The following is a 17,040-nucleotide window of genomic DNA, read 5'->3' as shown; positions in this document are numbered from 1 at the left end:
ATATGTAAATAAACATACATGACATAGTCACATATATGTGGCTCACAAATATAATAAATTTTTTATTAATATTAAAATTAAGATTTTAATAAAATCTGATATTAAGTCTACATATTTAAATGTATTAATATTTAAACTATGTACTTTTTCCACATATTTAAAATCCATATATTGAATCACACAGATGCACAACTGTCATCCTAAGACTGTTTTACTTGTCAGAAATGTTGACTTTAATTTGTGGTCACGTGTCCTTATAAAATAGTTCATAATTTTGAAAAACTTGAGTTGGATGGACACCTGCAACTAAGCAGATAACAACATCTTTATTACCCTTTCTTTTTGGCCTTTCATCCCCCTCTTATTAAACACTATTTTAGTTGGTTTATAATGTAGCATGTAGGAAATATGTAAAATTAAATGCATAAAATGTTTTTATTCTTAGAGAATTGTGTTATATAAACACAGATGGATATTGATATCAAGTGCCTGAAATGTAATGATTATTTTGGGTAGGGTAAAAAAAAAAAAATTTGATTCTATCACAAAGTTAAATTTATAGGGCTTGTTGGAAATTGTCTTTAAACTTCCTAATTATAATTTAAAGCAGAGGATCAGCTTTTACAGAGTTGAGAAGAGACTCTATCCCCATGTTCCAGTAGAAATAAAGCATATCTAATACAAGGGAATTTAATATCTTTTCTACTCATCTAGAAGTCTCATAAATATTTAATATATTTATTATGTGTAAAGAATACATATCACATTTATTCAGTTTCAACCTCTAAGGAGACAGTATTGAAGTTTTTCATGTAGTGGATTATATTTCACTCACTAGCTGAAAATAAATACATCCTAAGGATTGAGCAGAGTAGTCAAAACGTGGCCCATGATATTTCCCCACTGTGTTCTAGTAAAGTAATTCCAGAGAAACAAAAAACAGTCTTCATGGATAGTGTAATTCACAGCAAGCTTTTTCAGCCTTTTTCTTTCTTTCTTTCTTTCTTTCTTTCTTTCTTTCTTTCTTTCTTTCTTTCTTTTCTTTTCTTTTCTTTTCTTTTCTTTTCTTTTCTTTTCTTTCTTTTCTTTCTTTTCTTTCTACCTGAAGTCTTTTTTAAAAGTTCTCTTGGAAGCACAGGGTCTTATGTTTAGAGCACTATATTCTAATCTAGACAGCAATTATTTGTACATATGCAGAACTATTGTATATGTCATAAGTCAGGATAGGCTAGGAAATTTTGAATACCACTTAGAGTGACAGATTTCAGGATTAGAAGTTTTAAAGGGATGTCAACGAACTTAGAGTTTTACATTGTTGTAATTAGTTCTTTTTTTCAGTGTACTTTCATTTGGCTTCCATATATATACTTTTAAGTTTATTAACATAGTCTGCATGTTTGTAATTTTATATTGCTGTGAAGTCAGCTATATTCTTCTGCTATTATTTGCTTAACACCCCACTTAACTGCCGAACACTGATATTGTTTCCAATTTCCAAAATAATGCTGCTAGGGGTGTTTTGATATATATTTTTTTTTCTTTTTGGTTTTCTTATAATGAAGGAAAGTAGAAGCATAGGAAGAAAGTTACCTCTAATTACATATCTTCAGAACAGCAGTAGCACAAAGCCTTAACAGTATTAAGAAAAAAAGTTGTATTTCTTAAAATTTTATATTGTTTCTTTGCTGGAGACTGAGCAGTAAGCTGGCTGTTGACGAGAAGCCAGCTCTGACTCATTCAGAGTTCTGATTCATGCAGTCACAGGGGAGAAGTGGTACCGGTAGCCCAGCCACCATCCTCTCAGTGACTTGTCCTACTGCTATCTGGTGACATTCACGGGTCCGTTCAGCTAGTGCTTAGTCGTTGTGGACAGAAGAGGCCGGCTCTGGGCCAGAGGTCATAAGCGCAGTAAGGAAGTACGTAGCATGCTCCCTGCCCCCAGACAGCTTAGAATCCCAGGAAGCCGTTGAGCAATGGCACTGTATGGCAGAAGCAGAAGTACTGGTGGAGCTGTGTTTGTTGGCTAGGGCTCGTGAAACAAAGCACCACACACTGGGGGGCTTAACCAACAGAAGTGTGTTACCTCCTTGTTCCGGAGGCTGGGAGTCCAAGATCAGGGTGTCTGCAGAGGTGGTTCCTTCTGTGGGCCATGAGGGAGAAATCCGCTCCAGGAGTCTCCCCCTGGCTTTTGGTGGTTTGCTGATGGTCTTTGGCATTCCTTGGTCATCGAAACAGACATGATCTCTACCTTCGTCCTCTCATGACGCTCTCACTGTGTGCGTTTATGTCCAAATTTCCCTTCTTTATAAGGACACCAGTCACATTGGATCAGGTCCTATCCTAATGATCTCATTTTAGCTTGATTACCCTCTACAAAGACCCCATCTCCAAGTAAGGTCCTGAGGGTTATGGTGCCAGCAAAGCTTTCAAGACAGCGTAATTCAGCCCATCACAGAGGTCAGGAAGAGGATGAGAAGCTTGGGAAGCCTTGATGGGCAGGAGGTTGAGTGCGGCAGACCTAGGAAGGCCGTAGGAGTTTTTGACTGCTCTCTGACTACCCCCTGGTTGACAGCAGCTGCTGGGACGTGTGGCACAGTGATTGTTAACACCCACATAGGCAAGTTGGTCACTGCTATAAAAAGTGACCCTAGGAGTCAAAACTGACTTAGAACAGAAATTGGTACTTTTTCAAAAAGCATCATTTGGAAACAGCTTTTCTGTGAAAAGAGGAAGTGTTAGAAAGGCCTGTGCTTACGGATTAAATGCGGTGTCAGCTTAGTATCCATGCCTGTATTGTTACCCGCTTGCTCAAGTCTTTGGCTGACTTGTGTTTGCTGAGGGAAGAGCACCTGGAAAGAAAGGCTGAGCACCCTCGCTGGAAGATTATATTTGGCCTCTCTGGTTTTGACCTAAATTATCGTTCTTGACTTGAAAAATAGCTTCAGTAAGCTTTTGAGTCATGACGATTAAATTAACTCTTGATGGACTATGTTAACAGGCTGTGATCTTTTCTTTAAAACTGCTTTTAGCTTTTAAGAAAGTGAACTTTGCATCATCCTGCCGTGTCATTTCTTTTCATCTTAAACTCAGAGTGTCCTAGTTGGGTGGCCTGGAAAACATGCTAATACAAAGCTTTAAAAAGTTGGCTTTATTTAAACTGATTGATCTTTGTGTCAGTATCGAATTGAATATAATGCCTTATGAAAATTTGCATAATGGCAGCAGTACTTAACTGCATTATTTTGTAGCCAAACATCATGTGTGAAATTGTCATACAGTCTTCAAAAAATTCATATGCTCCATTCAGAGACATTGAGCCAGATGCCTCTAGAATTTTAAATTAGCCAGATACTATTTTCCTTTTCAAATGGAAAAAAGTAGGTCAGAGAAATTTATTGAGCTATGTTACCTTCCTCTGCATGAATTTTTTTTTCGTGTTGTGTTTTTTTTTTTTTTTTTTTCCTTTTTGAAGGGAAAGGAGGAGTAGTTTCCAGATGAAGGATAGGGAAGACATGTGAGAGATTTCTGGTAATAGGACAGATATATATATATATTTTTTCCCCACTAAAAACTATATACAGATTTTTAAAAAATGGCTGCATGCAAGTTAGTAGCTAAACTGCAAATAAGTCCCATGCCTGGTAGTCTGAAATCTGTTGCTGCTGGTCCTTTCTGAATGTGCCACCTTGCAAATGGCAATATGGGAGCACATGTACTTCTGGCCAGGCACTCAGTGGAGGGGCCCTCATGGTGCCGTGGGCACTGGTGCTGGAACTGGTACTGATGAAAGGTTGTGTTCCATTCATCAGAGTACCCTAAAACTGGACTCTCTCAGTTGGCCGTGCAGGTTTCAAGTAAATGTTGCCTTGGTGCAAATATTGCCTTGTCTTTTGCTCACTGATAGTGTGGTCACAGGTTTTAGGACGTAGCTCTCAGGAGTCAGGAACCGTGCTTTACTCTCTTTGGTGTTCCTAGGACCCAAAAATGTGCCTGGATTTGGTTAACTGTTGTTGACTTGTTTGTTGAATGCCGTAGCAATGAAGGAAAAAAAAGCCCCACCTACTTATTACCCGTTCAGAAGATACGGTGTCTAAACCAGCTGTGGGGGGGGTAGAAAGGCCCAGCACTCTTTCTTCAGCCCTGCTGCTCCTTACGACCAGTCGGTGTCTGCTGCTGCAAAGACATGCCCAAAGAAGCCAGCTTTTCTGACACAAAAATGATTCAATGACAATTATTTAAGTGGAAATTGCTACTTAGATATGTACTGTGCCTTAGTAATGATTGAGCAGGAATATTAAACACTCTTGAATAAGCATGTGTTGTCAAAATAGGGATTTAGGGATTAGTCAGAATACATCATAATAAAATGGTAAAATTTTTTTTTTTTGAGTTCATCAGAGAATGTGTTTAGTGGAGAGTAGTTATGTCCTGTTGGTTAGTTGGCTATACCTGACCGACATTGTTGAGCTCTGTGCTTTGTCTTGTGGTTGCAGCAAGAGCACGCTGCCCCCAAGAAGAGCAAAATCCAGAAAACTAGGGAGAGAAGCGACTGTCACATGACACCACATATGATAATAAAGGCATCTCCACAGTACTAGGGATACATGAGCAGTGATTCGCTCTTCAAATTCCCAAGGGAGTAGGTGAGCACTTGAGCTGATCTTTGAAGGACAAGCAGATTTTTAGGAGCACATAGGGTAGGATGAAGGGGGAAAGAAGGGTTTCTAGAGGAGGGATTAACATCTGCAGAGGCACAGAGGTGAACAAAACCATGATCATCACCTGTACGGATAGGGTCTAGAAAAATCTTTCCTCTTTATTTATCAGATTTAAGCAGGAAAGGATTTAAACGTACACAGACTGTGATTTTTAGAACCCCTAGGAAACCTCAACTGATCCACGTTGATGTGTGTCCTAAAAAGTTCCAGTTCCTACTTCAGGGATGGTTCTGAAATCTAGCCAAGCATCAGACCACTTAGGGGAACGATTTGCAAATGCAAATATCTAGCACTTTTGCCCCAGAAACTCTAATTCAGGAAGAAAGGGGAAGAGCCTACTAGGGTGACTCTTCAAATTTCCCGATGGCTTGACATTCTTCAGCCAGTTTTTTGCAGAAGCTCGGTGAATTGATTTGAAACACTCACCAGTTAGGTTTCTGTGGGAACCGGTGGCACTTTCTCTTTCCCTGGTGGAAAGTGCTCCAGGGCCCAGGGAAATTGTAAGTCTTGCCTGCTGACATTCACAAACAGATGAAAGCAAATTAAAATTAGTATCAGAGGGGTGCCTGGGTGGCTCAGTCGGTTAAGCGGCTGTTTGTTGACTTGTTTGTTGAATGCCATAGCAATGAAGGAAAGATCAGGTCATGATCTCACGGTCCGTGAGTTCGAGCCCCACGTCAGGCTCTGTGCTGACAGCTCAGAGCCTGGAGCCTGTTTCAGATTCTGTGTTTCCCTCTCTCTGACCCTCCCCTGTTGATGCTCTGTCTCTCCCTGTCTCAAAAATAAATAAACGTTAAAAAATAAAATTAAAAAAAAATTAGTATCAGAGTGGCCTTGAGAGAAGTATGTAGGAAAACACTACAACTGAAGGCACTTTGGATTGAAGACCTGTCCCACCACTTCCTTCTGGGGGCCTGAGGAAGCTGGTCTCAAAGTTTTTGGTCTTGGAACCCCTTCTCATTCAAAAATGACTGTGGACCCAAAGAGCTTTTATGTGTCTGTTAATATTTGTTGTATTAGAAATTAAAATAGAAATATTACTAACATTTGGTAATATATTCTAAAATTCTCATTACATATTAACCAGAAATAACACTTTTATGAATAATGAATGAATAATAAAAATATGAGTATTTTTCAAAATATAAAGTGAGTAGAATGACATTGTTTACATTTTTGAATTCTATTTAAATGTCTGGATAAATGGAAAACATACTGTTTGTTGCAAGATCACACATTATATAGCTTCTGGAAAACTGCATTGTACACTCCTGAGACAAAGAGAGCAAAAACAAATAATGCCTTAGTATTATTATGAAAATGGATTTGACTTTGCAGGTACCTCCAATAGTCACGGGGTTCCCTGGAGAATAATTATCTCTTCAGGCCACCCAGCAGAACACCTGTTATCTTCCTATACGTGTGCATGTGTACTCACACACCCATGCACACTGCACACAGGCTTCCTAAGTATTAGTTCCTGCCTAGGCTCCTCAAAATAAAGATTCTGAGAAGATGGACTACCATGGTTCATTCTAGGAATTACTCTATTTGGAGTAGATTTTATTATTATTTTTAAAACATTTTTTAACATTTATTCATTTTTAAGAGACAGAGAGCATGAACAGGGAAGGGGCAGAGAGAGGGAGACACCGAATCTGAAACAGGCTCCAGGCTCTAAGCTGTCAGCACAGAGCCCGACGCGGGTCTTGATCTCACAAACTGCGAGATCCTGACCTGAGCTGAAGTCAGACGCTCAACCTACTGAGCCACCCAGGCGCCCTGATTTTATTATTTTTTTAAGTGTTTGTTTATTTTTGAGAGAGGGAGAGCATGAGCAGGATAGGGGCAAGGAGAGAGGAGGACAGAGGATCCAAAGCGGGCTCCACGCTGATGTCAGTAAGCCCGTTGTGGGGCTCACACTCACAAACCATGAGATCGTGACCTGAGCCAAAGTCAGAGGCTCAACTGACTGAGCCACCCGGGGGGTCCTGGAACAGACTTTAAACGAACATGAAAGAAGACAGCTAAGCATCTTTTGAATGAATAAATGTTAAGTATTTATGTACTATGTACCTCAATATGTTAATCAAATGAGAAGATTAGACACCTTTGCAGCCCACCATTTAGAATCTGTGATTATTTCCAAGTAAATTAATATTTGGAAGCTAGTATTCCCAATTAAAGATAGCACTGGATCGTGGTTAAAATAACAAGTTCTGAATCCAGAAAGCTTTGTCTGAATCCCTGCCCCAATTCTGACAGGAAACATGGGTGAGTGGCTGAACACCTTGGAGCCTCAATTTCCTCATCTCTAAATGAGAATAGTAGCAGTAAAGGTTCACAGTCCTTTATATTCATTTCTAAAATTCAAACTTTTGAAATTTTATTTTTAAAGTTTATGTATTTTATGAGAATGTTTGCTTTTGAGTTGGGGGAGGGGCAGAGAGAGAGGGAGGGAGAGAATCCCAAGCAGGCTCCATGCTGTCAGTGCAGAGCCCGATGTATGGCTTAAACTGACGAACCATGAGATCATGACCTGAGCCAAAATCAAGAGTGGGGCACTTAACCAAATGAGCCACCCAGACGCCTGATATTTTACTTTGAAATGGAAACGGATATTTTATTTATGACTCATGGAACAGCAAAAACTGACCTGAACCCATTTGGTTGTAAATGCTGACCTAACCAGACAGGATCTCTTTTCATTTATCCTGCCTGATAGGACTAGTTGTGTGTTTTGCTGCGGATATTGAGTGATTTATGTAGTACTGTCCTGGGCCTTGCTTAGTCTGTCTATTACGGATGTGTCATAGTAAATCATAAATGCAAGGACTTTGGATAAGTGATTGAGGATAGGTAGTACCTCATTAGGCTTAAATGGGCTAATGTATACCTACGATGTCTAGAATATTTCTCAGTACATAGTAGCATATTAGGTTTTGTTAAATACGGTAATATTTCCAAATAAACCTAGAAACCACTGAATAGAATAGTAACCACTTTTTAGTTTACTAACATTTCCACAGGAATGAAAGGTGGAGTTTTGTTTTATTTTTCCCTCTCGTTTTGGGCAATAGAAAAAAATTGGCAAGGTGCTGTTTTTCCCACTTTGTATCAAGGAAAATAGTAACACTGCCTGCCCTTCATCCTGCATCCCACGGGAGGACATAGTCCCCAGTGAATCCTGGATGGAGGGCACTGCTGTCTCACCAGATCCTTGTCTCTATCTGTGCAAGGCAAGGCCTGTGGTGCTTGAACAAATCCTCCAGCCTGGGAACTTTCATGTTGCCAATGAAAATGGTTTATAATATCATAATAGTAACTGGCCAACTGGTGAAGGGTAAGATAACAAGGACATTTGACCTCTTGGGCCACCCCTGGGCCACTCCTTCATCAAGCCTCTTCAAATAAATGCTTGGTAACCAGCTGGAGAGTGGGATCTTGAATGGATTGGCACTTGAGATGTTCTCCAGGTGTACATCAGGGTGTAGATGAAAAGTAGTATATGCCCACTGGACATGGCACTTTGATCTTCAAAGCGTGAAAGGTATGTTACAGATCGGCCCCGGGAGTGAGTCTCTGTTCTCGTCTGTGACAGGCGCCACAGGCTGATTTCTCTCCTATCTTCTGTTGCAATTACAGTTTCCCAGGCAAGGCTTGCAGCAGACCCAGCAGCAGCAACAGACGGCCGCCCTGGTGCGGCAGCTCCAGAAGCAGCTTTCTAGTAAGTACCCCTGCATCACAGAACAGATGGCTCCCTGGAGATTAAAAACAAGCAGGCAAAACACAAGTTGGTGGCTCCGCAAAATCTGCACTGTCTTCCTTCGGTACCGTTTTCATTTTCATTTTAGTCCAGGCTGGTTGTTGTTTTGTTGGGGTTCCATCTGGTTCAAATGCTTCCCCCCTGCCCTGGAAAAGCCCCGATCTTTTTTCGAGTTCAGAGATGTTTTCTCTTGCTTCCATCTGAACCCAGAAATGCTTCTTTGCATTTGGGAAACCCGTGCAGAACTGCAGGTACCCTTTTTTATCAAGCCGGAAGGTTCGGAGAAGAACTTGGCTGATGCCCTCAAGTGTGCTGATGAAGGAGGTGCTGTGGCCCCCCAAAGTCTGACCTGGAGGAGCGCCAGCACTGAGACTGTGACTCTTCTTGCCACTGCACCATCCTGTCCTTCCTGATAACAGGGCAGAGAAATCCCTGCCTGCCTTGCTGGTGTGAATTTTGTTTGTTTAATTGTGCTGCCTCTCTACAGCAGTTCCAACAACTCATTTCACCACACCTCATCTAGATGTCGGCAGTGTGCGCCCATGAATTGAATCACCCATGTGTTGCCATCACAGGATGGGAAATATTTTTAGAAATGGGAGCCAGACCCCTGTGATGCAAAGAATATTGGCCCAGAAGTTAAGTCTAAATTCCGGGGCCAGCTCTGTCGGGACTGGCAGTTTGTTCTGGGTCTCAGTTTGTGTCCTTTTCAAGACAGATTAGAGACCAGCTAGTCCTAAAGGCAGCTGTGTGACTCCGGGAGGATATTGTCAGGAGGAGGGTCAGTTTGTGACTGAGGAGCAACTTGGTTTTCGTCTTAACTTTCTGCCTGGCTGCTGTCTGTGTTGATTTCCTGGTGGAGGGAGTACCCCTTTTATATACCTTGCTTTTTTTCCCTTTAAAAATATTTGCCTTTTTTAGCCTCATTTAATTTGTTAAATCGTTTAAATCCATCTTCTTTTCCAACTACTGTGTCATAGGTGTGGTTTATTAAACAAATGTGAGGTTAAATTTTTATTGTTTTATTCGAGAGTTCCTACTTTCACTTGGCTAAAGAGAGAGTAAAATTTTAGCACAGAGACAACATGCTTATATTTTAGGGTTTTTTTTCCTTCTCTTTAGAAATAAGTACCTATGGTTTTTATGCAGTATCACCTATTTTGGGAGCATATCTACCTCTATTTCCTGTTTCCCAGAACTCATGAAATGCAGGTCTCATTTTCGTTTTAACCCATCATTTACGGAACACTTGTTTTGGCCCCAGGCGTTGTGACTTCACATATATTAATTCACTTAATTCCTTAGAAACCACCCTGTGAGTTTAGGTATTACTATCCCTATATTCTAGAGGAGGGAGTTGGACTCATTGGCCCAAGTTACTCAGCTAAAAGTAAGGGGCAGAGCTGGGACTTGAATTCAGATGGTCTCCTTCCAGAGCCTACCTCTTAACCACAACACACTCTGCTCCCTCATATTAGCAGTTATGCCAGCCTCCTTGGTTGAATAATGGCCACTTTGGAATAATGGCCACTTTGCTGACACATCATTCAACTCTACACTGTACAACTCCAGATGGCTCCTTTTGTATCCTCACTCGTGAATGGTGCCTTTGGATTTGAATAGTCCCACCAGAGTTATGGAAGCAGTAGCTGTTTCTCCCCTTCCCTTCCCTTCCCTTCCTTCTTTTTCTTTTCCTTTCCTTTCTTTTCTTTTCCTTTCTTTTTCCTTTCCTTTTCTTTTCTTTCATTTAATTTGGGAGAGAAGGAGGTTGAAGGGGCAGAGAAGGGGTGGTGGGGGGGGTTGGAGAGGAAATCCCAAGCAGACTCAGCACCATCAGTGCAGAGCCTGATGCAGGGCTCAAACTCACAAACAAGGAGATCAAGATCTGGGCTGAAATCAAAAGTCATATGCTTAACTGACCGAGCCACCCAGGCACCCCAGCAGTAGCTGTTTCTAAGTCTCTGTAGGAGACTTTGTCCCTGCTATTCTTTACTTTTTCTATGTGTGTGTGTGTGTGCATGCACACATGTACACATATGCATAGGCACAGACTTGAGTCAACACACACAACCACTCTCACACATGTATACACCCTTGTACACTTCTCTTTTATGTATCTTACGGCGATTTGCAGAAGATTTTCCCATTTCACACCACTTTTCTCTCACTTACTATAATGTCAGTGTTAAAGTTTTGGGAACTTTCAACATTTTACAATACTTAGAGTCCTTCCATATGTTAGTACTGAGTTGTTTCTTAGTTCAGAGACAGAGACTTTAGATGGGCCAGCTAGTGTCCCAAGGCTTTGTGCTGGCAGGCGGAGGACTCTGATGTAGAGCAGATGTCTGTGTGGAATGAATTCAGTTGCCATATTTAGACCTTACCGTTCAGGTCTCTGGGCTAGCGTGCACTCCCTGGCCAGTCTGTTCCCCTGTTCTTGAAGCTGGTACTGAGAACAGTGACAGGAGGGTAGCATCTGTCGGTGGTATAATTTTGCATCCGCAATTTTATTTGAATTTATTTTTCTCATTAGGTAACCAGCCACAGCAAGGAGTGACTCCCTATGGGCATCCATCACACTTCTGAATCTGGAAGAGGACAAGACCTAAAGTTTTATGTTTGCACTGAAAAATAGAAAATCAAATTTAATGCATCAGTCATCTTTAGAAATGTCCCTATGTTCTTTTCTTTCTTTGAAGTTTTTCTATATTTTGTGCTACATTTCATGTAGAGGCATTTAAACAAAGAGAAAAGGAGGAGGTGTGGTTTGGGTTTTTTTTGTTACTTTCAACTTTAAAGTAGGTATAAAAATGTGGATCCTGCAGGCCTATTCAAGGAAGAGCTTGGTAGCAGATCTTTTGAAATTGGTGCTTTTTTTTTTTTGAATCTCCTAGAATGAATTATGGTGGATTTAAAATATTCATGTATTCATTAATGATGAAGGGTTTTTTTGTAGTTTGTTTTGTTTTGTTTTTTCCCCAAACTGCTGGACCAAACTACTGATTTGAAAGGCATGTCCAATCTTGACAGGAGAGTAATCCATTTATTCTACATTCACCTGTGATGGTGAAATGGACATCTATTTGCATTGCTCTAATTTGAAATGTTTGTAATTTCATAAGCACTTTATAAACTTCGTTCTTATTTATGTAGGATTTTTCTTTGCTTTTGTTGTGGTCAAAAGGTGCTGAAACAGATTGTTGCTTAGTACTTAAATTTCTTAGATCAAGAACTTAAACCCAGGCTTCTGTGAGAGCCACCCTAAGATCTGTGGAAGCCTGTTAGAAGTAGCTGTACTCGAGTTTGTTTTCAGTTACAAGATCATTGACCAGAGTCTTTGTGAAGGTACAACATGTAAAATTCTAAAGGCCCGAACAAGCCACAGTGGAATTGTTCCCATTATTTATTGCCAGATTTGGCAAAAAGGACACTTGGTTCTCCTGAACCTTATGCCATCTTGAGAACAGTCTTGCCGCTGGCCTGAGATTCCACAGCGCTCAAACTTGATGTGGTTTCCAGAGAATCTGGCCCCCAAGTCCAGAAGGCTCTGGTTTTCATAAAGGTGTATTTGCTGTTTATTTTGTATGGTAAGTATTTGCTATTTTGAATTTAACTATTAATGTTGGTGTCAGTCTTGGTTGTGTATTGCATATACTGTATTTATAAATTGGTGCAAAAAGCACAAGTAAATTATACATCAAATTTATTATAAAGAAATAGTAACTATTTTAACTTTGTTCAAGTATGTGGTAATTTGCTCCTATTAGAGTAAAAAATACAGTAAATTATTATCAGTTTGTGTAACTTAAGAGTATTCCATATAATATTTTTTTAGATTTAGATGCATAAAATTTTGAATGTGAAAATTGCAGGGCATTTTAAAACATGTGGGGGATATTTTCCCATGTTTTGTGTTAATTCATTTTCCTTTGCCATATGATTTTACATGTAATGTAGTTGAGCATACTGTGAATAGACTTGTCTATAATGAGCAAACCACGTAGAACTACTTTTTTAAAACGTAGCTAGAACAACTTTAGAGCGTTTCTTTTGCAGATCATTATATAAATAATTTATATCTTCCTAGGTGAGTTACTCATTGCAAAGTTTGACTCATGCAAACGACCTCAAATACATGTCCGCTTACTTTGCTGTGGCAGCACCCATGTGAACTGCTTTGTACACTGTGAAATAATTCACTCCAGCCTGCTCATTTCATGTTTACTCTGGGCTGGAAAAGACTTTGCCAAAACATTAAAGACCATTCTTTTCACTAAATTAACATATTCTATCTGCTTTCGGAAGACAGATCTTTACATTTCAACTGGTTTTGTATATCAGGTTTTGGGGGTTTTGTGTTTTGTTTTTTTTTTCCTCTTGAGAATCATACTTAGATTTCATGAAGTTATTTTTCTTCAAAGTAATATATCCATATAATAATTGCCTTGGCAAAACAACCGAAATGTGAATGTTGTGCCTAGTGAGTGAGTCATGTTCCGTCCTGATTTTCTTTTCAAGAATTATTGGTATTTAAAATGCCAATTTTCAGTTTGAACCATATATTTTTATAGTTCAGTATCGCAAACAGCAGTAATATTGTTTCAAGAATGAGTGTTATAATTGCATAGCATTTGTATGCACTTTATGGTTTGCATAAGTTAGTGAAATTAATTTATTAATAATCATTTTGCACATGAAAGCTGTGGGGTATACCTTTTTTCTTGTTGCGTCCTTTTCTTTTCAGGTGACAAAGCTAAGTTATGGTGTAATTCAGATTCTATAGAAGGTTGAGGAAAAACCTGGTTTACCCCTGTGCATTATAAAGAGAGCAACTGGAATTTTTAATCTAGTCTTAGCATATTTCCTTCCACTTAATCCTATATCCTAAGGGGTTTCTGTTTTTTTTTAGCAAATGCATTAATTTGCATTAAAATCACAAGGGAAAGCCGTATCCTTTGCCAGAACCTGGTGGTTTTGCTTTGTAAGATAGGAAATTATCTTAGGATAAGATGGAGGACCCTCCCCCCGCCCGCCCCCCCCAGGCCTTGTAAAAATAAGACTTTGAAATTGGCCATAAGAATCCCTTAAATATACCTGTTTACACCATACTCTCATTCCTAATAGCTTACATTTGTCGTTTTATTTACTCCTCTTGACCCCGAAGTAGAGGAGGTCATGGGGAGAATGAGTATGTTTGACCTCCTGTGGCCACAGGGTACCAACATCAGAGCTAGTAGCAATCAGGCCCCCTCTTATGTGGGGCCAGCTGAAAGTTGGTGTGATGAAAACACAATCAGCAGGGGCTAACATAGTTCTTGGTTTTGTGTGCTGAGGTATCTGAGCAAGACCTATGGCATATCCTTTTTTTCCCCACTTAAAATAAATTACGCTGGAAAATCCCAGCCTCTAGAATTAAAAAAAGATGAATCATGTTCCCCCAAATCAATTCACATTGAATTACAAAAAAGCAACATTTAATGTAGGTTTGATCAAATTTTAAGTTCAATGAAACTTCATTATATGTATTTATGTCTTAGATCGAGATTTTTCCATTTTCCTTTCCCCTAAAGGATTATCACTTAATGAAATAACTTGCTCCTTAAAGCAATGGTTCCTCCTCAGAATATTTTCCTTATAAAGAGTTCCAAACCAAGGATGCCTGAGTTAGATTTTGAAGTGATAAAGAAGTTTTGTTGTATTTTTGAAGGCTTTTTAATTAGTTTATCTCAGTAAAGAGGTAATCAACCCCTTTTCACATTTTATGAAGTGTGGGTGTTAAGTTGCTTTTTACTTGTGGAAACGTTAGGCTGCCTTTATTTTAAATGCAGTTATTAAAACATTTTTGTATTCCCCATCAATGAAAAATTTCAGTGTACACAATAATCATAATAAAAACAGTGCTTATTTTCTCTAGGTTTTACTAAAATATTTCTAAACCAGCCACAAAATATCCACACATCAAAATGATAAATTTACATCAAGACTGCAAATTTAATCTTTTCCATTGTCTCTTCTTAGTGCCATGCTTGTAACATTGATAGAAGGTGGACACTAGGCAGCTGGTAGTAAGAGAAAAAGTCCATTCTTGAATGAAGAATTCAGATACGTTAGCCATTTGTTATTTTATGGTGGACAGTTTTACCTTAATGTTCATTGTTATTTGTTGGCAAAATAAAAGTGCCTTAAGTTAAAAGTTTGTTTGGAGATCAATTAACAAAATCACTATCCGTCATACTGCATTTATTTACAAGTCTTTTTTTTTTTGCATGTCCATTATGAATTTAATATTGTAAATGTACTCAAATTCATTTACATGCCTATGGCTGCCTTTGATTAAACTTCTTCCAAAAAATAAACTCTGTCCAGGTGTTGACTCTGTTCAATTTTATTTCATTTCAGATTACCTGAATATAAGTTGTTGCATAATCACTACCCAGTGGATTCCTTGCTGTGCATTTGTATATCCCAGAATCTGAGGTTTGGGGATTCTGAATGATGAGGGTACCTCGGGGGTGAAAAGGCTCAATTCCACGAGTCCTCCCTTTATTTGCCATTGAGAGCAAGGAGTGGTCAGGCATCTCCCATGTGATTTCTGGCTTGGGGACTCCCAGGGCCACACAGAGGAGCTGAAGGGCAGCTCCTGTCCTTGTGAGAATGCTCCTGGGTGGGCGATTTGTAATTCGGGGTGGGTAGGCTACAACCATTACCGGAACAGTAATCAGGGCGTGGCCAACACTATTTTGAGCCTTACAAATATAGTTTCCTCTGTCGTAAGCTGTTGCGTCTTTGATGACTAAGGTGCCATTTTCATGCAGTATGAATTTTCCATTAATTTGAGGCCCATCTATTATATAACCGCTTGGTGTAGTCCACTTGATATTTGGCTTAGGGCTTCCATCAGACACACAGTGCAGGGACAGAGAGTCTCCACTGAAACAGTAAACTGTTCCCAGTGCATAAGTAAGAATGACTGGCTTCTGGCCAATTTCTAATACAATTAATTTTTCAATATAGCCAACTTGATTTCTTGCTGCACACCGATATTTTCCTGCATCATCTCGAGTTGTTTTAGAAATGATAAAAGAGCCATTGCTTGCTATCAGATACTGAGAAATTCGAGGTTCATTGGGAAATCTTGTGCCATTTGGTAAAATCCAGATTATTTCAGGTGGTGGGTTACCATCCACAGAGCAATTCAATGCTGTGGACTTGCCAAGCTGGGCAACTATTTTTTCATTATATGGATTTCTGAATGTTGGTCTTCTTAGCATTTCTAATACTTCTAACTGTACCACCAGCATGCTCTCTCCTCCTTCATTCCGAGCCACACAGATAAAATCTGCTGAATCTGAAAGCCTCACATTCCTAATTTCCAAGGTTCCGTTTTTATGGACTGTGATTCTGCTTCCATAGTATGGGGCTGTGAGGAAAATATTGTCCGGCATGATCCACATGATCTGAGGCAATGGTGTTCCTTCGGCTCTGCAGTCAAAGTGTTTTTTGGAATGCCTCACAGCTGTGGCTTTAATAACTGTTTTGTTTGTATACAGACCATTGATTAATGGAGGTTTGGAGACGACATCCAGTTTGTACATTTTGGTGTCATCCCCACTGGGATTTCGGGCCACACACACATACTCTCCAGAATCGAGTAGCTTCACTTTGTTGATGGACAGAGACGCGTTGGCATGAAATGTGTATCGGTCCTTAGAGAATGAAATCATATCATGGGAAGGCAGCAACCAAAATACTTTTGGTTTGGGTTCACCAACGACCTCACAGTCAAGGACCGCCGTGTCTCCAGCCTTGATTCGCATGTTAGTCTTGTAACCCTGCCTGATCCGTGGGGCAGCTGTTATGACCGTTAGGTGGACCTTCATTTCATCCTTCCCTAGAGTGTTCTGGGCATAGCAAGTATAATCTCCTTCCTCTGCTATCCCAACTTTGTTGAAGTATAAGGTTCCATTGTCAAAAAGGGTATACCTCCTGGTCCTGAGGCCACTGTCATCGGCTTGCATTGCATTGTTTATCATCGTTCCATCAGGCAAACTCCAAGATATCTCAGGCACTGGTGAGCCAGAAGCCTCACAATCAACTTGGAAATCTTTCCCATGAAATACCTGCTTTTTAAAATGTTGCTTGTGATAAATTTTAGCGGGTTTCAGTCGTAGGCTCACATGCATCAGTATCAGATCATCTCCCATTTTGTTTCTGGCCACACACAAGTAGTCACCGCCATCTTTTTCTGTTATTGAGCCAATAAACAAGGATCCATTTGGATAGACATGGATGCGGCTGCCCATTCTAAGGAGAGAAGACACATTTTGAGTGTGCAGCTATTAGCAAGGGGTGAAAGAGTTGTCCTTATTTACATAGGATTAGCTTTATGGACATTTTCTTAAACTGTTGCAGTGAAATTAAAATCAGTTCTAGCTTATTGACTGTCTTGTAAGCCATTTCCTGAAAGATAAAATTATCTCATCGAGCAGATACAATACAGTGCAAAGAATATTTCTCAGATGGACTTCAAATGTCTTTTACAATCGTGATTTTAGA

General features: G+C 39.7%; 2 protein-coding genes across 22 annotated transcripts in view; one reads left to right on the top strand and one right to left on the bottom strand.

The window, feature by feature from the left end:
• Nucleotides 1-11,357, top strand: part of MED12L (mediator complex subunit 12L) — a 333,748-nt gene extending 322,391 nt beyond the window's left edge. For 7 of the 19 annotated variants that reach the window (XM_042903228.1, XM_042903232.1, XM_042903227.1 and 4 more), the window contains 2 exons: nt 8,364-8,445; nt 11,018-11,355. In XM_042903228.1, the coding sequence (XP_042759162.1) occupies nt 8,364-8,445; nt 11,018-11,070 (135 nt within the window). In that variant the 3' untranslated portion in view covers nt 11,071-11,355. Of the gene's footprint in view, nt 1-8,363; nt 8,446-11,017 lie in introns of all 19 variants that reach the window. The other 12 variants (XM_042903224.1, XM_042903223.1, XM_042903225.1 and 9 more) reach the window with 4 other exon arrangements.
• Nucleotides 11,358-14,751: 3,394 nt separating this feature from the next.
• The window catches only part of IGSF10 (immunoglobulin superfamily member 10), a 79,448-nt gene continuing 77,159 nt past the window's right edge, over nt 14,752-17,040 (bottom strand). For all 3 annotated transcript variants that reach the window (XM_042903220.1, XM_042903222.1, XM_042903221.1), the window contains one exon: nt 14,752-16,788. In XM_042903220.1, coding sequence (XP_042759154.1) covers nt 14,880-16,788 — 1,909 coding nt within the window. In that variant the 3' untranslated portion in view covers nt 14,752-14,879. The remainder of the gene's footprint in view (nt 16,789-17,040) is intronic.

The sequence above is a fragment of the Panthera leo genome, chromosome C2 (assembly GCF_018350215.1).
Source record: "Panthera leo isolate Ple1 chromosome C2, P.leo_Ple1_pat1.1, whole genome shotgun sequence".
NCBI classification, from domain to species: Eukaryota; Metazoa; Chordata; class Mammalia; order Carnivora; family Felidae; genus Panthera; species Panthera leo.
The sequence above is the reverse complement of the archived record's forward strand: the minus strand, read 5'-3'. Positions and strand labels throughout refer to the sequence as shown.